This window comes from Rattus norvegicus, chromosome 16 (genome assembly GCF_036323735.1).
Source record: "Rattus norvegicus strain BN/NHsdMcwi chromosome 16, GRCr8, whole genome shotgun sequence".
In the NCBI taxonomy this organism is placed as follows: domain Eukaryota; kingdom Metazoa; phylum Chordata; class Mammalia; order Rodentia; family Muridae; genus Rattus; species Rattus norvegicus.
Window position 1 is genome coordinate 58,665,232 of NC_086034.1, and position 24,397 is coordinate 58,689,628.

Below are 24,397 nucleotides of genomic sequence, written 5' to 3' on the forward strand. Positions count from 1 at the left end.
CTATAGATTCAGAGCTCTTCCTAACTATAGGCATCTAAAACCAGAAGAAAATCAGAGATCACTCAGGACACTCAGGACAAAGTCACATACGACTAACACAGTAATGGGACAGTCTTAGAAGTAAGGAATAAAGAGGACAACAACTACAGTACTGAGTCAGGAGGCTCGGGCAGGAGCCTTCATCAGTTTAGAGAGCCCCCTGTCTTGAGGAGTAGAAAGAAAGGGAGAAGAACTGACAATTAGCTTCTGAAAACTCAACTAAAATCTTAAAGAACTTCCTTAAAAGTATGACATCGTTAAATTACTATTTCTTGATTTACCATGTTTTCCTTAGGGTTTCATACTGCTTTTATAAGAAGTTGCTTAATATTTTTTACTAAGTAATAGCTAAGAAGATAAAATCCATTTTAAATTAATATTTAGTAGCTTTAAACATTTAGCTTTAAAAATCTACCACCACTTAATCTTCATATACATGTAAATTAAGTAGTTGAGTACTTCTCTAACATCTAACAGGCCAGCTCCTAACTCCTGTAAGACATGTTTAATGACGCCAAGCCCTTCCTTATGGAAAATGGAGTTCCTTCTTCCACGCATTTGCTCTTCTTGTTGTTGTTCTCTATTATATTTGATCCAATCTGTATTTTCTTATAAATATATTACCTCTTCCTTTTGAGTTTTAAACACTTCCAATGCTATTTATTATCTCACTCTAAAATATGAATGAGTGTTCTAAGAATATGTCTGTTTGTGAGATAAATCTTTGCGATGGAGTCTAGTTTGGCTTCAGACTCAAGTCCTCCTTCTTCAGGCTCTCGAGAAGCTGAGATTGGTGAAATGTACCACCACGCCCAGTTCTCCCAGGGGTATTTTAATGTACCTGAGCCCAGTATTTAATCCTAGTTAAAAAGAATGTCCACAATAAAAGACACATGTCTTTCATTCAGATTCCATGTGAAAAAAAAATGGGAAATTATAAAAGAAAACTGCACTTAAACCAAGATGTTTTTGCTTTTTTTCTTTTAATCATGTCATCAAATAGCACAGGATAGCCTTGCACCAACTATATAGTCAAGGCTAGCCTTATATAGCTGATCCTCCTGCATTCTCCTTTCTGCACTGGGCTATATTCAGTTATTAAATGTATATTTATAAACGCATGCAGTTTTAAGTCCACACCAATACTAAAATGCATAGGCACATAAGATTAGCTTACCTCTTTCTTTAAGATTTCGAAAAAGCTTTGATGATCCCTTCCAAACTGGTGGAGTTTCTGAAAGCATCTGACTTAATTCCTATAAAAGAAGGATTGGAATACTGATTAGCAGTCAAATCACTTTCTTACAACAGGAATCTTAAAAAAATGTAAGCATCCTTTCCAGGAAATTCTCCATTTAAATGATCAGAAATTTAACATTAATTATTGTATTCAGTATCTGTGCTTCATTCTACCATAATATTTGCCCATAATGTAAATAAAATGTAAATAAATTTGTGAAAAAAATAGTAAAGATGCTGTATTAAACTGAATTAGAGCTATTCAAAACTTGAGATAAATTTCCTAACTAGATGAATATAGCCAAGATGACTAAGCTAGGGTGAAAGGGCAAGCTTGGGTTCAGGAGTAAGGAACAAAGGCTGTCTGTATGCAGACATCCATCCTCATGAGTCAGCTGACCAGGGGCGCTACAGTCTTCTTTGTTGCTTGCCTGGATTTATCTGATTTTGAGCAAAAGGAACAAATGAGCAAAAGAATATGCTAGGAATGAATAGAGAATTTTTATGGTGACTTAAAGAATTTTAATACTGGGTAAACTGCGAGTATTGATTTATATTCATCTTTCTATAAGCAAATTATCATTGCACATCACTGGAGAAATCACTGGAGAATTTAAACAGTTGACTCATTGCTTATATAAAAATATTGTAATATATTATGCATATTCTACAACAAATAAAAATAACAAAGCAACAACTTTAGTGTGCTTGACTATGAAGAAAACCATTGAAAAGGTTCGTTAAAATAATGAAATTATTTTTCTCAGTACCATATTTTTAGATCTGATCTTTATTTGCTACACTGTGGTTTCCAATAATCCCAGTGTCATCTGGAAGCTTATTAGTCTGCAGAGTAGCATTTCCTTCTGACTTTCTGAACCACACTCAGGTTTTTCCAGACCTCCATGTGATTTCTGTGCACATTCAAGTTGGAGAATACTTCAAATAGACTGTTTCCGTAAGTGGAATCTAGAAGATGCTCTGAGATGTTTATAAACAATAATTTTAAACTGTAAAACTGGTGGGGGGAGGGCGGCAATGGGGGGAGGATTGGGAGGGGAACACCCATAAGGAAGGGGAGGGGGGAGGGGGATGTTTGCCCGGATACCGGGAAAGGGAATAACACTCGAAATGTATATAAGAAATACTCAAGTTAATTAAAAAAAAAAACTGAGGTATCAGGAAATTGTTGTCCCTGGGATATGAAAAGCAGGCCATTTTTAGGGGCTTTACAGACTCCTGAAGCCCATGTGTAGACCCTAGCGTTCAGGTCCTTCCTGAAGCTTTATATGCACTGCAAGTAACAGGTGCTGCCCACGATGAGCATCTGGGAGGGGCCAAGGCAAACAGGTAAGACTGCAGGTGTGAATGATAATGAAAAACCTGGATATTTCCCATTTGGATGAAACTAAAAAGTATTGTTGCAGTAAAGAATTAAGGAAATCTTCAATACATTTTGCATAATTAAATTTATTTTCCCATTACAACTATGTCCCTCATTTCTGTTCTGATTTTAAAAATCAATTACCTTTATTGAGGGTCTCCCATGTGATTAATAATGAACTCATAACAGTTCATTTAATTCTACTAACCAATCTTCACACATATTTTAACTTAGACCTAAACTGGATAGGTAATTTGCCTGATAGGCACATAGTAGTGAAGTACAGAAAATGATATTCATTGACTCCAAGAAGACTTTTTAATTAAAAAATATTTTAAGATTTACTAAAAGCTTTGTATATCCACTCATGCTGGAAATTCATTTCCTCTCTCAGTACCTGTCTTTTCTGCATAGTGCTGTGCTATATAACATGCATTTGACCTTTGTCTCCTGCTCCTGGGATGAAGACCCAATCCCTGAGTCCTGCTTTAGTGTGTTCACTAAGGAAATAGCTCAACATGGTGCTCGGTCACCAGAAGAAAGGTTGGGAACAAGGAGAGGCTGAGACTGGGAAGTGAAGACATGATCCATCATGTGATCACTTAAAATTCAGAAATAAGACCCAGGTCTAGACAGGATGCTCACTGGGGCCCAGTGAGGATGCTGTGAGAGTGACAGCCCTGTTCCATATGGAGAGGGTACAGACACTCTCTGTCAGAGCGCTCCAGATCTAATGCTTTAGCTCTTCATTGGGGCTGGCTTACTTTATGTTCTTTATCTAGAGTCACAACTATAGCATTTTCTAAGTGGCATATGTCATTTCAGTAAATTATTAAATCGAATGGGAGTTTTAGGAAAATCCTGGAACTGTAACCAGTAAGGTCAGAAGTGTGGAGGCCGGGAAACTCTGACCTGGTGATACACATCAGAAAAGAGAGCAGTCTTCAAACGAGTGGAGTCAGATACTAACTCTGGGGTGCCCAATGTCAGATTTACACTGCAGCATTTCAAGTAGAGAACAAACACACATTTGCTGAATTAATTTTATTTTCCTATAGTTACAGGTGTTTTTAAAGTATTTACATAACTTTCTTAAGTGTAGGTTTTAAATCATAGTATATTGCCCCCACCCTCTCCAGAAATTGTAGGTTAAGAAAAGAAAAATAACATTCAAAGACAAACTAAACTTTCATTTTATTTAATATTTTTAGTTGAAATCTCTCATAGACATTTTATACAGTTTTATACTTTACTCTTTTATATACTATGGACATATCTTTATGCCAATTAGCCTTAATTTTGATATTAATGCCTATAAAGTGGCTGTTTATAACAGCACCTTTGAAAGTCAGCTGTTTACATATTTAAAATACTAAGGACGCAAAAGATGTTTGTACTGGATTCATCAATGTTATTTATTAATGTAAAAATGAAAAATTAAAACATAAGCATACAGAGCCGTACACTGGTTCTCTTGCCAAGAGAGAGGGCATCACTCATCGCACAGCCTTCAGAAAACTCTGAGACCTCTGAGAGAATGAGACTGAGTAAAACAGTTGGCGTCTCACAATCAGGACAATTAATTTCCTAGGTCCTAGAAATCAGCAGCATGCTACCACCTGCTGTTTGCTCAGCCATATCTATTGAGTCTGAATCTGGATACATACACACTAACACACTTAGTTCATTTTATTTGTACTACTATGTTATCTATGGTATGCAGTTTTACAATTATTTGATCCATTTCCCCAATGACTATACTGGTTCTAATTTTTGTCTTCCATTCATTGATCTACATGAACAACATAACAGGTATGAACATTTAAACATAGCAGATATAAATAGGATCTCAAACATACATTGTAAATTTCATCAGCCATTACCAAATCCTTTCTTTTTTTTTTTTTTTTTTTTTTTTTTCCGGAGCTGGGGACAGAACCCAGGGCCTTGCGCTTCCTAGGTAAGCGCTCTACCACTGAGCTAAATCCCCAGCCCCACCAAATCCTTTCCCAATGGGAAGACATCTATATTTTCAATTGGTTCCTTCATGCCCTTGCTCATTACTGACACTCACATTTCTGGAAGCTAGCCATCTGATAGGTGTGAAATCACTGCCTTAATTTGCATGTCTTTGATTATTAGTGAGATAAACCTCTACTAACCACTCTAGCTATGCCTGTCCATTTGTTTTCTATTGAGACGATTATCTTTTTCATACAAACTTAAACCAATTCTAGATGACTATACAATCGTCTTTAAAGTTGTTTTTGGATAATAAATTTTCCCAAAACATTTTCCCATGTGTCAAGTATCTTTTAGTGGTGGTTAGTGAAAGTTTAAGTAATTTAGTAAAAATTGCTAGTAATTTCCTTTGAGCTTTGCTTCATGTGCCTTGTCTAAAAAGATCCTGTCCTGTGGTTTCAATTTTTGCTTTTTACCATTTCAAATTTTAATCATAAATAAAAACACAATATTAAAAACAAAAACAAAAAAACCAAAATCCAACTTACACTGAGAACTTGGGATTCTTTGCTCTCCAGGTAACAAGTTTACTTTATTATGACACCCTTTAAACATTTATTTTTTTAAATTGGGGCATCATGGACTTCTTTTAGAGTTGGACAAAGCTTTTGACATTTACTCTGTCAACAATAATCACATATATTTTTCAAAACGATGACTTTCTTTGGTGGGGTACAAGTACCAATTCCTTTCCTAAGGGAGTGAACCTCCCTTTTGAGTAGGAGACTCTCCTTACTTGTACGTTTGGGTCTACCCTATTCCACACATGGAAAGCATGATCCTCAGACCTCATCTTTCTGCTAAGCTGTACCTATGGGCAGAGTTTACTCTTTTCTTTGAAATTCTAAGGACTTGAGACTTGGGTATATAGAATGATCTTTTTATTACATTTTGAAGCCAACAGAGAAGGTACTATTTAGCAATTCTTTGAATTTTTTTTTCAGAGCTGGGGACCGAACCCAGGGCCTTGCGCTTCTTAGGCAAGCGCTCTACCACTGAGCTAAATCCCCAACCCAATTCTCTGAATTTTTAAGACAAGCATTTCTGGGTGTCACCTGCACCAATGGCATTTTGGTTGCAAGGACTGAGAAGCTCAACTGCTTCCAGTGTACTCTTTTCTCCTGCACAAGGAAACACCTGTTATACTTTACAATGGTCCAAAATGAACGACATCTTCAGTTCTGGACCCAACTTATGTTTCTGTGGTTTGAGGTATACTCCTGAGAAATTAATCAGGGTAAAAAATACAACTAAAGGCAAAGACAAAAATGGTACATCTCCAGTTCTATTTCCCAGTTCCCAAGAACTTATTTCTCTCTGCTATTTCTGAGTGAGAAGGATCACCTCTTTTGGTAATAACAACCACTGATACTTTAGTGTTTACCAGTGTTTATAATTACAACCAACAGTTCAGTAGATTATAAATGTACTTATATACCTCTAACAGCATTTCATATATAATAGGTTATTTAAACATAATCGTCATATATGTTAATCAATCACTAGTAAACAATGAACAATACTGGTATCTATGCTGTCATGAATACTGTATTTTTACAAATTTGAAATGGTTTTCTACAGTACATAATTATAGGGCTATATTAGGATGTGTTTATTCTTCTAAGCCTATGAAATACTTTTCTATGAAGAGTAAAGTTATTAACCATGATGCTTGGAAGAACAAAAATGAACACAAATCCATCTGTAATTAGCTTTTATATATGATGGTAGGATCTGAGGATTAGTTTAATTTGCCTCCATACAGAAAACATACTATTCTTACACATAATTGGGGCATCAGTCTGTTCTCTACTGATTTACAGATCTTCCCTAAAATGTCTAGATCTGTTTCTGGACTATTCTATTACCTGTTGTTCTTTTATCTCTAACTAGTTAAACAATCCTTGTAATAATCTAATGTTATTTTAACTATCAATTTACTATTAATCTTTATCACTCTTCTAATAATATGACTTTCTTGCTCTCATGTCTATAACCTCTTTATTTCCTTTTCAAAACCATTCTAAATATTTTAGTGTTCTTACCCAAATGTTGTAAAAAGTAAAAAATAAAATCTGTTTTGTTCAGATTATAAAAGACTAATATTAACACTAATGTGTAGATAAATTTGGAGATAAGTATCACGAAGAGTTTAGTACCCATGAACATGATACTATATATCCACTCCTTTGCTTGAAAGACAATTACAAAATGTTGTACATACTCTATGAAGTATATGTGGTGGTCCCCATAGACTCATGTTTGAGTATTTGAGATCCAGTTGGTGGTTATTGGGGAAGACAGGAGGTGTGGTCATGCTGGAGGAAGTATGTCGCTGGGAACCAGTTTCAAGGTTTCCTAAGCTGTGTGTTACTCTGAGTTTTCTGCCTCCTTTTAGATCAAGATATGCTCTCTGTTGTTCCTGATGCCAGGCCTCTGGAACCATAAGCTCAATTAAACACTTTCTTTCATAAGTTGTCTTGTTCATGGTACTTTGTTACTGTAACAGAAAAGTAACTAAGACAGAAGTTGGTACCAGAGTGGGCTGTTACTGTCCTACCCATGGTTTTGGGGTTTGGGACTAGAAAAGTGGTTGAATAAGCAGGTCTCAATGGACCATCCTAGTAGAAACCTAGAGGACAGTCCTGAGAGCCCCATGGACCATGGAGGTCCAGCTAAAGAAACTTCTAAGGCAAGTAAGTGAACTAGGGGTCATTTTTGTGATATTTTGAAACAGAATTGCTGCTTTCTGTTCTTGTCCTAAGAATTCTCCTGAGGCTAAATTAAAAAGCAATGGACTGATCTTTATTATTATTATTATTATTATTATTATTATTATTATTATTATTGTTGTCATTATTATTATTATTTTGCAGATGAGACTTCATGACAACTTAATATTGATTCTGTCACATGGTTATTTGTAATTACTATTATGTAGGTCTACAATGAAAAACCACAAGTGGGGCAAAAGAAATAAGAAATGTAGAGTTGGAAGAGAAGAATAATATCAGGAAATTTAATGTTCAAGTCAAGGCTTGTGCTGAAAGAGATAACTGAGGAGAGGCCTGACCTAAAAAAAATAAGGAGAGTGGTGACTTAAAGGGAAGGAAGGTCTCAACTTGCAAAGGGAGAACACCTAAAAAACATTCCCCTCTTTAAATGCAGCAGCAGGGAAATGCTGCTGCAATGTGACTCGAGGGCTCCATCCCAGTGGGCAACTAAGCCTGGCAGCCCCAGCCATGTGCTTCTGGCTTTCAAGTCATGAGGGATACAACAGTACAGGGCTATGCCATCTTGCATTAAGGAGGAGAACGGCTGAGGCCAGGCACTTTGTGACAGTGTCGTCCCAGCATCAAGGCCCTGAGAGGTCATTATGTGAAGCTTAGAAACCAAAGATGTTAAATGTGCTGGAGCCATGGGCTATCTTCCAAGGAGAGCTGACAACATGGAATGGAACCAGCCAAAGGAAAAGTTTGGTGCAGGCTGCAAAGCTGGAAAGGCAGAGCCATTTCAGCCCTCTGATACCAAACACAAAGCTACAGGATCTGCAGGTTGCCCCTCTGGGCTTCAGTTTTGCCAATTCCTTCACTATGCTACAATGCCTCCCTTATGGAATGATAATGTATATTCTGTATGTCGGAATGATGTGATTTGCTTTTGATTTTACAGGTGGTTAATAATGAAGAGACTGCCTTGAGTCTCAGAAGAGATATTAGACTTTGGTCTTTAAAATGGTGTTGAGAGTGAAGGAGCACGAAGACTTCTAAGGTTGGACTAAATTGATTTTGCTTTATGATATGGCCACCAGAGGTCATGGGGGCCAGGGAATGGAACATAGTGGTCTAATGAGAATGGCCCTCAGAGCATCATGTTTCAATATTTGGTTTCTGGTTCATGGCTCTTTCGGGAGCATAAGAAGGTATGTCCTTGGGGGCTGGGAGAGAAGTCTCAGTGGTTAAGAGAACTAGCTGCTCTTCCAGAGGTCCTGAGTTCAATTCCCAGCAATCACATGGTGGCTCACAACCATCTCTAATGGGATCTGATGCCTTTTTAGGGTGTGTCTGAAAGATAGCAACAGTGTACTCATATACATTAAATAAATAAATAAATCTTAAAAAAACAAGGCGTAGCCTTGCTGGAGGAAGTATATCACAGGTCATGGACTTTGAGTTAGCTCTTTGCTTCCTACTTTGGGATCAAGATGAGAGGGCTCTCGGCCCTTTCTGCTGCATTCCTTTGCTCTACGACGATCTATGTGCTAATGGTTGCTATCCACAACCATAAGCCCAAATGAAATAATTTCTCTCCTAAGTTGCCTTGGTCACTGGGTTTTGTCACAGAAACAAAAAGTAACTGAGATGCTATACTTGTGAGTACCTGATAGAGCTTGTTGCTATTGTGCAACACCTTGATACAGTTTTCTAATTTTGCCAGCATTAATGTACACTTGTTATCAACGTTAGTAACTTTGATTCATTTATTTTATATATAGCTTGCAAAACTCTTATTAGATATCAACTTTTTAAAGTGTATACTTGTCACTATTTCAGTCCACTCTCCACCCTCTGCCATCATCCCCTCATTCTTGACACAGTCTATTTTATGGCCATAATGCAGTAGAAGAATCTGGCTTCTCTGGAGACAGGTCTTTCAGAGACATCACTAATTTCATCATATGAGATCTTTCTTGAGGAAAGGCCAAGTGGAAACAGAGTGAGAAGGTGGCCACAGAAAAGGAGAAAAGCCAGAAGAAACCAACCTGTGAATGCCCTGACCTTACATTTTTTGTTTGTTCAATTGAATGACAATAATACTGTTTCAGCCCCTAGGCTGTGGCCTTTATCAAGACAATCTAGAATTCCCAGCTAATGAGATATACAGCCCTCTAGCAGTTGACACCATGTACCTTGTCTTTACAGTTGTGTTTCTGAGGTTTCACAAGTAAGCATGCATTTGCCATTAGAGGCTTCTAAGAAAAGAAATTAAAGATAGCAAAGTTAGGACCAGACAGTATGTTAGAAGCCACTTTGTGGTTCGCCCTGACAGTCCTTTCCATCTCTCCAAGAAGTGATTATTGCCTGAATATTATGCAAATTTATCCCTTAGTTTTGCCAACTGTGGTTGAACCCTTAAATATTTTGGTCTTATTTCCCCTTAAGTCTACTATCCATGTGCTTTATTGTAACCAAGAACTTAGCCTATGAACTTCTGATCCTCTTTTTTATGTAACTGAATTCTATAGGAAATTAACCAGTTATAAAATATATCAAGTTTGACTTTACGAGGTACTGTGAATGTACTGATGTAGAAGTTAAGCTCAGGCATGGGACTGTGGGGTATAGAGTCTATATATCTTCACTGTGGTGGATAATGCTAACTGTTTTGAACTACGGGATACTGATTTACACTCCCACATGACGGTTACCACTAATCTTTATCGTTACTAGCCCAAGGAACTGTCCATCTTCTTCATTTTCTACATTATGAAGATTCAAAACACCACCATTATATGACTTTTATTTATAAAAACCACACACATATAAAAACAGATAATTATATAGAATCAGATAACGTGCATGTGTGCTTACACATGTGTGTATCATGTGTGGTGTACATGCATATGTTATATACCAAGAGCTTTAACTTACCTGTTTAGAAAGTGACTTCCACGTTTTAGCAACTAAAATAAATATAAAATAATTAGATAATATTGTATGTAATGTATATCTATATTTAGTAACCATATATAACCATAACTCAAAATTAAGCTTTTATGTTCAAAGGCAAAGGGTTTTTTGACCCTCAATATTTGAATCTAAAATATACTCTTTTCATGTTATCTACTTGCTTCTAATACAGTAACTTTATAATCAATGAAGTCAGTCTCATGGGAATTTTTTTCCCCATAACCAGATTATGGTTGGGCCCTTCTGAACTCATAAGGTAAGCTAAGCTACAATTATTTATGGGACTTAAGGACAAATAATGATACTTATAAAACATTCACCTGGAATCAAATGCATTGGTTTTTCAGAAAATAATTCATAGGTGAGATCTGTCCAGGATAAAAATGACAGAGGCAAAGAGATGTAGACATAGTAAGAGCACTGGACAAATTAAAGGAAGTTCTTATCCAGTTTGGATTCTTCCTTCTACACTTGGTCTTGGGAGCAAAAGTGTGGCAGATGAATAAAATGCCATTTTCTTTATTATGTTGGCATCTCAGTTTAATCAGGAGAGTGCTGGGACAGCTGCACGGCCAACTAGGCTGTTTCTCTTGTTCATGTCCTACCACTGCAAATGATAAGAAGTGTTTCCAAGTTGGTAGCAGTTAAGTTCTACGCGTATTGTTGCATTAGGAAAACTTGATGAACTATCAATAATTGTTTCTACAAAGCAATTCTGTATAATTAATAATATATTGAATTTAAAATTACAAGGAACACACTGCGATGCAACTCTTTTTAAGGTAATATATTAACTCATCTTGAGGTCAAAGGTTAGGAAATAATTTTGTAAAATTTGGAAAACAATTTTTCTTTTCTGTTACATAATAAAATCTTTCTTTACTCAAGTAATCAAGCAGTAAAATTACAGGAATTTTGCATGTAACCTTAATTATGATACTATACACATAATTTTGCTCTGCCTCTTTTGAATGAACAATGAAGTGACAGTTCTGAACAAGTATTAAAAAACCCCTAAGAAGTACAAATCCATGGACATATTCTTAAGCAATGCTCAGAAACTATTTATTCAGCAAGGAAGTTAGAGTTACTCTTGAGTCTGTGGTTTTAAGATTTCCACAGTAGATTATTCACAAAAGACATATTCATTCTGCAGGAAATGTACCATGTTCAATATTATTAGCTGTTAAAGAAATAAAAACTTAAGAGCCGTTAAGGTAAGTCTTCAAAGGGTGTGCTAATTTTCTAAATTTCTTATTTCATATGAAATCACTGAGTGTTTAAAGTAACAGGTGGAAAGGCATTAAATCTATTAGAGATATTTTATTTCTCAGGTTGTAGACGCATGTTTATCATATCTGTAATAATTTTGTATATGAAATATTTTAATAGTGCATTTCTAAAATCTAAATTAAAATGATTTTTGATGTATTGGAAAATAACTACATATTTTAATCCTAGAAGAAAATTTACTTTTCAGATTTTATTTTAAAGAGAAAAATAAGGTAGTTTTTAGTTTCTAAAAATTAAAACCAACAATCTGGTATATTTTACAATTAACATTTATTTGAATTAAAATTATTGAGAAAATCCTTAAATGAATTTTCCTATTGACTATTATAAAAACCCTGATTATGAATGCAAATGGTGAAAGTGATGACACCCCAAAGCTGGCTCTGTGCTGCTATACACAATTTTACTCACAAGAAGTTCTTCATGAAGTTAGTATTATTTTCATATTAATAAAATTACAATACTTAAAAATAAATAATAGAGAACCCACCAAGCCAATTAAATCAAAGACTATAATTCTTATCTTAGCCTGATAATTACTATTTAAAAGAGATCTATTTAATTTTCAGCCATTTCTGCCCTATATTTTTTCACAGTGGCACGGTACATGCACTATTCCTCTCTAGAATGTGTGTTCTTTCTCAGTGCCTTCCTGCCAGTCAAAAATCACCTTCTACTTTTAAAGTTGATTTCGGGTTAAAATCCCATATGATCAAGTGTCTACCTCAAATTCCATCCAGCTGCATTTCCTTTCCCTGTCAGAGAAAGCCTTCATTTCTTCATTTATTTCTCTACTCTGCCATCTAGTATTTTATTAGTCACTTACCTGAAATGTCGGTTTTACAAATTATCAGCAGCCTTCATCTTACTAAGTCTGGACTATACTCTGTCCTCACCATCTTGGCACTGTCCCACTCACTAGAGCAGCCCAGTCATCCACTTCTGGCTTTCATGACTCTGTACCGTCTTGGTATATTTCTTGAGTTTCTAGATAGTAGTACCTTTGAGGTTTATTCTTTTCTAGCATTTGTACAGTTTTCTTTTTAATGAATAAGGGTTCTTCAAGAATTGGCTCCTGGTCATCTAAAATAGGACACTGTTTCTCTGATTCAATATGTATAGCATTAACTATTAATCATGTACAGAGAAATCCCAAATATGTATGTGCAGACCTCTGGTCTTCACTGTGAAGAATTCAAAGCATCAAAAATCAATTCATTTAGGTTTGGAATGAAACTTTGTAAGCTCAGGGTTTTCCTCCTGTTTCTCCTTGTTCCTGAAATGACAACTCTGAGATGTAACTATTTATGAATAAATCCTTAGGCGATAAGCTTTGGTTCGTTCCCACTGGCTCATAACTCAATTATCCCATTTAAGCTAGTCTACGTCTGCCATAAGGCTAGTTGCCTCTCAGTTTCATGTGTCTGTCTTCCTCAGAGTCAGGGCTAAGTCCCCAGCTCTAGTCTAACTCCCAGACTTCCAATTCTCTACCGGAAGTCCCACCCATCACTTCCTGCCATTGGCTTTTTATTGACAGGTGATGCTTCCACAGAGTACACAAGAGATTCTCTCTACAAAACTCAGCAGAAAGGCACTGGCTCACCATATTCAAAGCCCTGGGCCCAATGCCCAGCACTGCGTGGGAAAGAAAGCATTAAAAGCTAGCCTGTACGCTTTTGCCAAAGTAATGAAAACTTTAAAGTTTGGTTTTGCTATGGAGGAAAATGGCTATAAATTTATGAGAAATTTTAAAAAATGAGAGTCAAACAATTTATTTGATACACTAATTTTTAATGAATCATCTTTCAGTGAACTGAAAGTAGGCAATTCCAACTTTTATATATTCAATGCATCTTAATACATCACTCTAAGATTTAGTGCTTCTTTTTCTCCTCAACCTTATTGTTACAAGCTATCCATCCAGTTAATCCAATCCAAACCCTTTCTTTTTTTTTTTTTTTTTTGGTTGTTTTTTTCGGAGCTGGGGAACGAACCCAGGGCCTTGCGCTTCCTAGGTAAGCGCTCTACTACTGAGCTAAATCCCCAGCCCCCCAAACCCTTTCATAAGACAGAATCTTTTACTACCATCTTGGAGAGTTTGAAAGCCTGAATGTCACTAATAAGTTGTGACAAAGCCAAAGAGAATACCCAAGGTCAGAAGACACAATGAAAGTAGCCTTCCCTTTCCCAACAACCTGTGTCTGTGAGGTGCACTTTCTTTATACACGTTACTGAGAAGCATATATTAAAACAGGTTGGATGTAAAACTATACCCAAGAATCTCATGGCTCTTTAAAAAGTCAGGTATAAAACATTTCCAAGAAATGTTCAACTATCCCAGTGCTTGAAAACCACTCCTTTAATATGAGAAAACGTGGGGAAGGACCAGTCCATCTTTACACTTCAGGAGCTATGCAAATGCACATGATAAAAATGCCCAACTCTTGAGCAAGGCTAACAGCAGTGCTGGTCCTCTGAATTATTGTATTAATTTCTGATATAAGAAATAATATGTAGAATGTTAGTATCTTATAAAAATATCTAAAGTAAGGTGGTGTTCAACATATGAGAGAGTGACTCAAAAATTCTACAATGTTAGACATAATAAAGATTTTAAAGAAATATCATTCTTCTGCGGCTGGTGAGATGGCTTGGCAGTTAAGAGCATTGCGTGCTCTTCCAGAAGACTCCAGTTCAATTCCTAGCACCTGCATGGCAGCTCACAATTGTCTGTGACTCCAGTTCTAGGAGATCTTACATGCTCACACCAATGCATATTTTAAAAAAAAAAGATAAAAAGAAATATCAGTTGCAAACACAGACAAGGCAATGAATTTTCAAGTGTCACATTACTTTTGTAATATATTCTAAAATATATACACTGTTTCATAATTTTACAAAGTAGAGATTTTTCTCTTTAAACTGCATTTCTATTGTCATCTATTTAACTTGGCCAGAACTGCTTAGTAGCCATCACTCTACCACCATCTTTGAAAGTTCTTGAAAATTATTATGATACTGAAGATAAATTATGCAGATAATTTTAAATTTTTACTTACATTTGGGCTCATCTGTTGTAACAGCCAGAATAAAATCATATGGAGTCATGAATAACTGTCCTTCACATTCTATAGATGCAAATAAACGAAACCGTCTCTCTCGAGATGTAGCATAGAGGTCCAAGTCTTCAGTAACGGCTCTGCCAGTAGCAACCTATGGTTGAGGAAGAAGGAAAATATAAATTGGGAGAAGCACTACAATCTTTAAGAAGGCAGTTCCTCAGAAAATTGTAAATAGTTCTACCTGAACACCCAGCTATACCACTCCTGGGCACATACCCAAAGGTGCTCCAACATATATCAAGGACACGTGCTCTACTATGTTCATAGCAGCCTTATTTATAATAACCTGAAGCTGGAAAGAACCCACATGTCCCTCAACCAAAGTATGGCCACAGAAAATGGATACACAATGGAATACTACTCAGCTATTAAAAATGACTACCTCACGAACTTTGCAGGCAAATAGATGGAACTAGAAAAAAACCTGAGTGAGGTAAGCCAGAGTGCAAAGGACATGCATGGTATGTATTCACTGATAAGTGGATATTAGCCCAAAAGCTTAGAATACCCATTATATAACTCAAAGACATATGAAGCTTAACAAGAAGGAAGGCCATAGTGTGGATGCTTCAAACCTACTTAGAAGGGAAACGAAATAATCACAGGAGGCAGAGAGAGGGAGCAACCAGAGTGGGAGAGGGGAAGGGAAGAAAATGGGGGGGGCACGTATGGGAAGAGACAGGAGAGAAGTTCAGAGGGCCAGGAGAACAAATATAAATAAGTATAATGAGTGGTGTCTTGGGGAACCACTAGAAAGTCCCAGATACTAGAGATGCGAGAGGATCCCAGGATGTAATGGGGATGACATTAGCCAAAATACCCAACAGCAGGGATGGCCATTTTTACTATGTTAATTCTACTGATCCACGTGCATGGGCAATCTTTCCATCTTCTGATACTTTCTTCAAAGACTTGAAGTTCTTGTCACATAGGTCGTCCTTCATTTGGTTAGAGAGTTACCCAAGATACTTTATATTATTTGTGGCTATTGTGAAGGGTGTTGTTTCCCTGTTTGTTTATCCGGCCACCACTTCACTGAAGGTGTTCATCAGCTGTAGAAGTTCCCTGGTAGAATTTATGAGGTCACATGTATACTATCATATCACCTGCAAAGAGCAATACTTTGGCTCTTTCCTTTCCCATTTGAATCCTGTTTCCTTTAGTTATTACTGCTTTAGCTACAACTTCAAGCACTATGTTGAAAAGATATAGAGAGTGGACAGCCTTGTCTTGTCCCTGATTTTAGTGAAATTGCTTTGAGTTTCTCCTCATTTAATTTGACGTTGGCCATTGGCTTGCTATAGAAACAACAAACCTGGTTTCATTGAGGCTCCCTGAGACTACAGTAACAGTACCTGGAGCCTGCATAGACCATACCTGGGCCCTCTGTGTATGATACAGCTGTGTAGCTTGGTATTTTCATGGGACTCATAACGGAGGGAGTGGGGGCTGTTCCTGATGCTTTTAGTGCCTCTGGGACCCTTGTCCTTCTACTGGGTTGCCTCATCCAATTTTAGTATAAGGGGAGGTGCCTCATCTTATTGCAACATAATATGATATGTTTGATTGATATTCCTGTAAGATCTGCCCTCTTCCGAAGGGAAACAGAGGGGCAGCAGATGGGGAAGAAAGAAGTGGGGGAGGTAGATGAAAGAGGTGTGGGGTGGAGGAAGGAGGGGAAGCTTTGGTAGGGATGTAATATATGAGAGAATAAATTAAAAATAAGAAAAAAGAAAAAGAAAAAAATCATCTCCTTTTCCAATGACTGTAGAGGAATTTACATCCAGCAACATGGCTGCTCTGGCAAGGGATCAAATACAAAGACCTTCCAGGTTTCTGTGATCTGGCTGGAATGTAGACACACCCTTTGTACACACCATTAATCAAATCAAACAATGTAGGTAAGGTTAGGTGGTAGAAGGAAGCAGTCAGGTTTGAAAGTGATGTCTAATTGAGAGGTAGTTTTTACACAGTTTAACAGAGACAGGTGGCAGAGAACAAGCTAGACACAGTTAGTTGAAGACAGACAAGTCAGAAAACAGGAGCCAGACTAGAAGAGACTGCCAAAGTTAGTATGAGGCCAAACTGAACAATTCAGTAGAAAGCTGAGAGAAGCCAGATTGAGTCAGTCAAACTGGAAAGGAGATTGAACCTGGAACAGCTGAGTAAAACCAGGTAACCAGAGTTCAGAAAGAAGGTTGCGTTTATTCAGCAGCAAGCCTCTGAGATGACAATTACATTGGAGGAGAATAGTTAATGTTAGAAATGACAACTGCAATCTCCCATACTCATGAATTGGCAGGATTAAGACTGTAAAACCAGCCATCTTGCCAAAAACAATCTATAGATTCAATGTAATCCCCCTCAAAATTTCCAACTCAATTCTTCATAGTTAGAAAGAGCATTTTGCGAGTTCAATTGGAGTAACAAAAAACCAAGGATACCTAAAACTATCCTCAAGAATAAAAGAACTACTGGGGGAAATCACTATCTCTGACTTCAAGCAGTATTACAGGGCAGTAGGGATAAAAACTGCATGGTATTGGTACAGAGACAGGAAGGTAAATCAATGGAATAGAATTGAAGATCCAGAAATGAATCCACACACCTATGGTCACTTGATCTTTGACAAAGGAGTTAAAACCATCCAGTGGAAAAAAGATAGCATTTTCAACAAATGGTGTTGGTTCAACTGGTGGTCAGCAGGTAGAAGAATGAAAATCGATCCTTTCTTATCTTCTCGTACAAAGCTTAAGTCCGAATGGATCAAGGAACTCTACATAAAACAGATACACTCAAACTACCAGGAGAAAAAGTAGGGAAGAATCTCAAACACATGGGCACTGGAGAAAATTTCCTGAACAGAACACCAATGGCTTATGCTCTAAGATCAAGAAACAACAAATGAGATCTCATAAAACTGCAAAGCTTCTGTAAGGCAAAGGGCACTATCAATAGGAGAAAATAGTAACCAACAGATTGGGAAAGATCTTTACTTTTAGACTTCAGAGAATCATAATCCTATAAAAATGGGGTACAGAGCTAAACAAAGAATTTTCAGCTGAGGAATATCAAATGTCTGAAGTACCTAAAGAAGTGTTCAGCATCCTTAGTCATCAGGGAAATGAAAACAAAACAGCCCTGAGATTCTATCTCACACCAGTCAGAATGGCTAAGATCAAAGACTCAGGTGACAGGAGATGCTGGCGAGGATATGGAGAAAGAGAAACATTCCTCCATTGTTGGTGGGATTGCAAGCTGGTAGAACCACTCTGGAAATCAGAGTGGCAGTTCAGAAAATTGGACATAGTACGACCTAAGGACCCAGCTATACCACTCCTGGGCATACACCCAAAAGATGCTCCAACATAAAAGGACACATGCTCCACTATGTTCATAGAAGCCTTATTCTTAATTGCTATAAGCTGGAAAGAGCCCTTCAACAGAGGAATGGATTCAGAAAATGTGGTACATCTACACAATGGAGCTATCAAAAACAATGACTTCATGAAATTCATAGGCAAATGGATGGAACTGGAAAATATCCTGAGTGAGGTAACCCAATCACAGAAAAACACACATGGTATGCACTCACTTATAATTGGATATTAGCCCAAAAGCTCCAATTATCCAAGATACAACCCACAGACCACATGAAGCTCAAGAAAAAGGACAACCAAAGTGTGGATACTTCAGTTCTTCTTAAAAGGGGAACAAAAATATCCATAGAAAGAGATAATAGAGACAAATTTTGGAGCAGAGACTGAAGGAATGGGCATTCAGAGCCTGCCCCACCTGGGGATCCAGCCCATATACATACAGCCGCCAAAACTAGACAGTAGTGATGAAGCCAAGAAGTGCATGCTGACAGGAGCCTGATATAGCCATCTCCTGGGAGGCTTAGCCAGAGCATGACAAATACAGAGGCGAATGCTAGCAGCCAATCAGTGAACTGAGAATGAGGTCTCTATTGGAAGAGTTAGAGAAAGGATTGGAGGAGCTGAAGGGTTTGCAACCCCATAAGAACAACAATACCAACCAACCAGAGCTCTCAGGGACTAAACCACACTACTCAAACAGTACACATGGACAGACCCATGGCTCCAGCTGCATATGGAGCAGAGGATGGCCTTGTTGGGTACCAATGGGAGGAGAAGCCCTTCGTCCTGCCAAGGCTGGATGCCCCCATTGTAGAGGAATGTCAGGACAGGGAGGTGAGAAGGAGTGTGTTTGGGGAGGGGAACGCCCTTATGGAAGCAGGCAGAGGGGGATAGGCGGCTTATGGATGGGAAACCGGGAAAGGGAATAACATTTAAAATGTAAATAAAAAAATCCTATATAAAAAGAATCTGTCATGTTCACTTCATACTTTCTACTCATTAAAAAAAGTGGAGAATTTGAGACTGAGGAGATGGCACAGCAGATAAGAATACAAATACAGGTCTTATAGAAATGAAGACCCGATTTCAAATGCCACCTTCTATATAAAAGCTGCGTGTGGGTCTGTGGGCTCCTATAACTCCAGAGCTGGGGGCAGGGCGATTACTGAGGCTTAATAGCCATGCAACTAACTTCAGGTTTGTGAGAGACCTTTTGTCAAGGAAATAAAATAGAGTTATCAGGACGCCCTGTTGATGGCATCTCCTCGACATGTGCGTGCGCGCACGCGGGCGCGCGCACACACACACACACACACACACACACACACACACACACACAAAGAGAAGAGAAAGTGAGAGAGTAGGGAGTAAAGCTTAAGTCCAAGTGGATCAAGGACCTCCACATCAAACCAGATAAACTCAAACTAATAGAAGAAAACGTGGGGAAGCATCTGAAACACATGGGCACTGGAGAAAATTTCCTGAACAAAACACTAATAGCTTATGCTCTAAGATCAAGAATTGACAAATGGGATCTCATAAAACTGCAAAGCTTCTGTAAGGCAAAGGACACTGTGGTTAGGACAAAACGGCAACCAACAGATTGGGAAAAGATCTTTACCAATCCTACAACAGATAGAGGCCTTATATCCAAAATATACAAAGAACTCACAAAGTTAGACTGCAGGGAGACAAATAACCCTATTAAAAATGGGGTTCAGAGCTAAACAAAGAATTCACAGCTGAGGAATGCCGAATGGCTGAGAAACACCTAAGGAAATGTTCAACATCTTTAGTCATAAGGGAAATGCAAATCAAAACAACCCTGAGATTTCACCTCACACCAGTGAGAATGGCTAATATGAAAAACTCAGGTGACAGCAAATGCTGGCGAGGATGTGGAGAAAGAGGAACACTCCTCCATTGTTGGTGGGATTGCAGACTGGTACAACCATTCTGGAAATCAGTCTGGAGGTTCCTCAGAAAATTGCATATAGGATCCAGCTATACCTCTCTTGGGCATATACCCAGAAGATGCCCCAACAAATAACAAAGACACATGCTCCACTATGTTCATAGCAGCCTTATTTATAATAGCCAGAAGCTGGAAAGAACCCAGATGCCCTTCAACAGAGGAATGGATACAGAAAATGTGGTACATCTACACAATGGAATACTACTCAGCTATCAAAAACAATGACTTCATGAAATTCATAGGCAAATGGAGGGAACTGGAAAATATCATCCTGGGTGAGATAACCCAATCACAGAAAAACACACATGGTATACACTCACTGATAAGTGGATATTAGACCAATGGCTCGAGTTTCATTTGCACAGAACACATGAAACTCAAGGATGACCAAAATGCGAATGCTTCACTCCCTCTTTAAAAGGGGAATAAGAATACCCTTGGGAGGGAATAGGGAGGCAAAGTTTAGAACAGAGGCAGAAGGAACACCCATTCAGAGCCTGCCCCACATGTGGCCCATACATATACAGCCACCAAACTAGATAAGATGGATGAAGCAAAGAAGTGCAGGCTGACAGGAACCGGATGTAGATCTCTCCTGAGAGACACAGCCAGAATACAGCAAATACAGAGGTGAATGCCACAGCAAACCCCTGAACTGAGAACGGGACCCCCGTTGAAGGAATCAGAGAAAGGACTGAAAGAGTCTGAAGGGGCTTGAGACCCCCATATGTACAACAATGCCAACTAACCAGAGCTTCCAGGGACTAAGCCACTACCCAAAGACTATACATGGACTGACCCTGGCCTCCAACCTCATAGGTAGCAATGAATAGCCTAGCAAGAGCACCAGTGGAAGGGGAAGCCGTTGGTCCTGCCAAGACTGAACCCCCAGTGAACATGATTGTTGGGGGGAGGGCGGTAATGGGGAGAGGATGGGGAGGGGAACACCCATTGAGAAGGGGAGGGGGAGGGGCTAGGGGGGATGTAGGCCTGGAAACCCGGAAAGGGAATAACATTCGAAATGTAAATAAGAAATACCCCAGTTAATAAAGATTAAAAAAAGTCCATAGACTACTTTTAGGTTACTGTGTGAATTATCTAAAACAGTTGTTCTCAATCTTCCTAATGCCATGAATCTTTAATACAGTTCCTCATGCTGTGGTGATTCCAACCATAAAATTGTTTCATTGCTACTGCATACGAATTCAAAATTTGTAACTGTAATTTTGCTACTGTTTTGAACTATATGTAAATATTTGATATGCAAGGTATCTGCACCTCAAAGGGGCTGCAGCCCATAGCTGGAGAACCATGGTTCTAAAGTCAAGCAGACATAACTAAGATTACCTTACGAAGTAGCAAAAAAATTTAAACTGTATTTTTAATTACTGTGCTTTCCAAAAAGAAACAGAAATAATATGTCAATGCAATTATCATCCTGGAATTTCCAGTGCAGAACTTTGCAAACACTATTTAGATGTTACTTATTACTGGAGTTTAACTAGGGCCTCCAGGGAACAGAGTACATCATTATCCTTCCTATGAATATAGAAAGCAAAGGTTTACTGCCAAGACAGTCTTCTGTTACTTCAGGTCAGCAGAGTAAAAATTTACTCTGTGGTAAGGCCTGGTTTTCCCAGGGAGGTAAGATTAAATGCCAGATAAGGGATTTACTACTAGACAATTAGAGAAATTAATGCCTACAAGCTGATAATACCATAAAAAGGTAATTGGAAGCAATTACTTAAACAGTGAACATTGCATTACCTTTTTTAGCAATCAAGAAACATAAAAGTGAGAATGAAGAATAGCAGGGAAAGTTAATATCATTTGTATTAACCAGATTATAGAGAGCAGACATTATTACTACTTTAAAATGCACTTGTTTTATTTAAATAAAATAATTTAAATTTTCAAATAAAAATGGATGCAATTATACATAGGAAGTTGAACATCTGGTAATAGGATCTATCTGATGCTGGCAACTGTACCAACTGTTTTATACAACATTAAAGAGCAAATAACTTTTTTTTACATTCCTAGTTAATCATTTGTTGGGCGAGAATCTTATGGGACATATTCTATTCAAGTAGCTGGAAAAGTTGTTCATGGTAGTACTTTCTCATATGGCTTGAGGCTTATTTAAGAGTCTGGGAAGATAAAAGACATAATACTTTCTTAGCTAGGTGGGTGGTCTAAAGGTTAAACATCAATTCCCAGTGTGGGAAAATCCCAAAGCACACGACGTAAATGTTTTGATGCTTAACAAACATATCTATATGGAAAAAGACAGCTGAAGACAAGCCTGCAGTATATTCCTGGCTGAGATCAGATGGAAATAAAGGTGTTAATAAACAACTGGCCATTTATGATGGTTTTATGTACATGGATGTTTTGTCTGCATGTAGTTAATACACCACTTACATGCCTGATGCCCAACATGCCTGAAGAGGGCATCAGATCCCCTGGAATAGGAGTTACAGATGGCTGTGAAAGGCCAAGTAGGTCCAAGAATCAACCCTTTCCTCTGAATGAGCAGCCACAGTTCCTCATTGACAAGCCACTGGTACAGCCCCAGGCTCTTAGTCTCTGTCCATAGTACTTTGTGGTAGATTATTCTTTACTGATCTGTCAAGTACCTTTCTTGATAAGCTATAAATTCGTATATAAATAGCTTATAAGATATAAGCTATTCTTAAGGTGGTGCGACAAGAACTACTGCTTAGAGCCTATCTCTTCTTGTCTGCTGAGTATCTTATTCCTTACAATCTAATCTCCCTTGCCCTTCAATTTCACGATTTTCTTTCTCTACTGCCTACTTCCCTCTGAGTATGGCCATTGTACTACTGCCTATCTTAGAGGCTTCTGTCTGAGCTCCCCAGTTAGTTAACCTCCTCCTCCTTTCTTCTACTTCTTTCCTATCTTTAACAGCAGCTACTGGAGAAAGGACTCCACATTCCCTGTCTCAGATTTCTTCTCCTTCTCCTTTGAACTTAAGCAGGCTCTACTCTCTTCCTCTACTAAATCTGTCTGTCAAGGTTGTTAATGACCTTCTTGTTGCCTGACCAAAGGTCAATTTTCATCCTACACTTTTTGACAGTTAGTAACTCCCTTGAAAAAATTCACTTCATCAAGTTCCTAAACAACATTCTTCTGATATTCTTCTGTCCTCGTAGGTCCTTTTTGATACTTTCTTTTATCTAAAAATATACTTATTTTTATTTGTATGATTGTTTTTTTGCATATGTTTGTTCACCATGTTTGTACTTAATTGAGGACCACAGTCCACGAACGGAGCCATGTGAGGAGAATTCTCAGCATTTGTGGCAAAAAACTCTTGAGTCTTGTGATGTCAGTTTCTTCAACGACACGGAAATTTTTAATTGAGTTAATCTTTTCAAATTATGTCTCTGTCTGTCTGTCTGTCTGTCTGTCTGTCTGTCTGTCTATCATATGTGTGGTGTGTTTGAGTGCCTGGCACACCTGTGGAAGTTAGAGGGCTACTTTTGGAAAATTGTTCTTGGAATATATTTTTGTGTCCAGGTATAGGGGATAGGAGTGATTTTACTTCTAGTTATTCATTATAGCTGGCTATTGTTATTGGTTTGTAAGCCTCAGTGGAGGCTTATGCTTGTCTGGCATGTGGAACTTGCCCTTGTAGTTATACACTTACTCATGTGATTCCTCAACCCTCATAGTAAAATCGTCTGATGCTTTCAATAAAGTTGGCCATTGCATGTGGCTTCAGCCACCCTCATGTATTGGCTCCATTCTCCAAGGTCCCACTGCACTAGGCAATGACACCAGTGGGATGTCAGTGGGACCAGAAGAGGGCATCATATCCCCTGAAACTGAAGTTATACACAGTTGTAAGCTAACATGTGGGTTCCAGGAATCAAATTCTGATTCTTTGCAGAAACAAAAAAAATGCTATTAAACAATGAGCCATTTTTCTAGCCCCTCCTTTAGGGTATTTTCCCTTTATATGGTGCCTAAGATCATCCCTTAATCTATCTTTCTTTTTTCCTTTCCTTTTCTTCTTTCTTTCTTTCTTTCTTTCTTTCTGTCTGTCTGTCTGTCTGTCTTTCTTTCTGAACCAACCAATTTATTGGTGGGTGACATGAAAAGAGCTGCGTCACTGTGTCACTCCACCATGGTGACCACATGGTGAAAGCCGTATTACTGGTGTCCCATCTTTAGTAAATCTTCTACTGCTTACATATTCCTTTTTATTGGGTATTTTATTTATTATA

At 38.0% G+C, this 24,397-nt stretch overlaps 1 protein-coding gene across 5 annotated transcripts in view; it reads right to left on the reverse strand.

Annotated features, from left to right (window-relative positions):
- The window catches only part of Micu3 (mitochondrial calcium uptake family, member 3), an 89,601-nt gene that overhangs the window by 40,530 nt on the left and 24,674 nt on the right, over positions 1-24,397 (reverse strand). For 4 of the 5 annotated variants that reach the window (XM_039094721.2, XM_008771293.4, XM_006253200.5 and 1 more), the window contains exons 2-4: positions 14,727-14,880; positions 10,336-10,367; positions 1,217-1,295 (exon numbers count right to left, since the gene is read on the reverse strand). In XM_039094721.2, coding sequence (XP_038950649.1) covers positions 1,217-1,295; positions 10,336-10,367; positions 14,727-14,880 — 265 coding nt within the window. Of the gene's footprint in view, positions 1-1,216; positions 1,296-10,335; positions 10,368-14,726; positions 14,881-24,397 lie in introns of those variants that run through there. The other variant, XM_063275597.1, reaches the window with a different exon arrangement.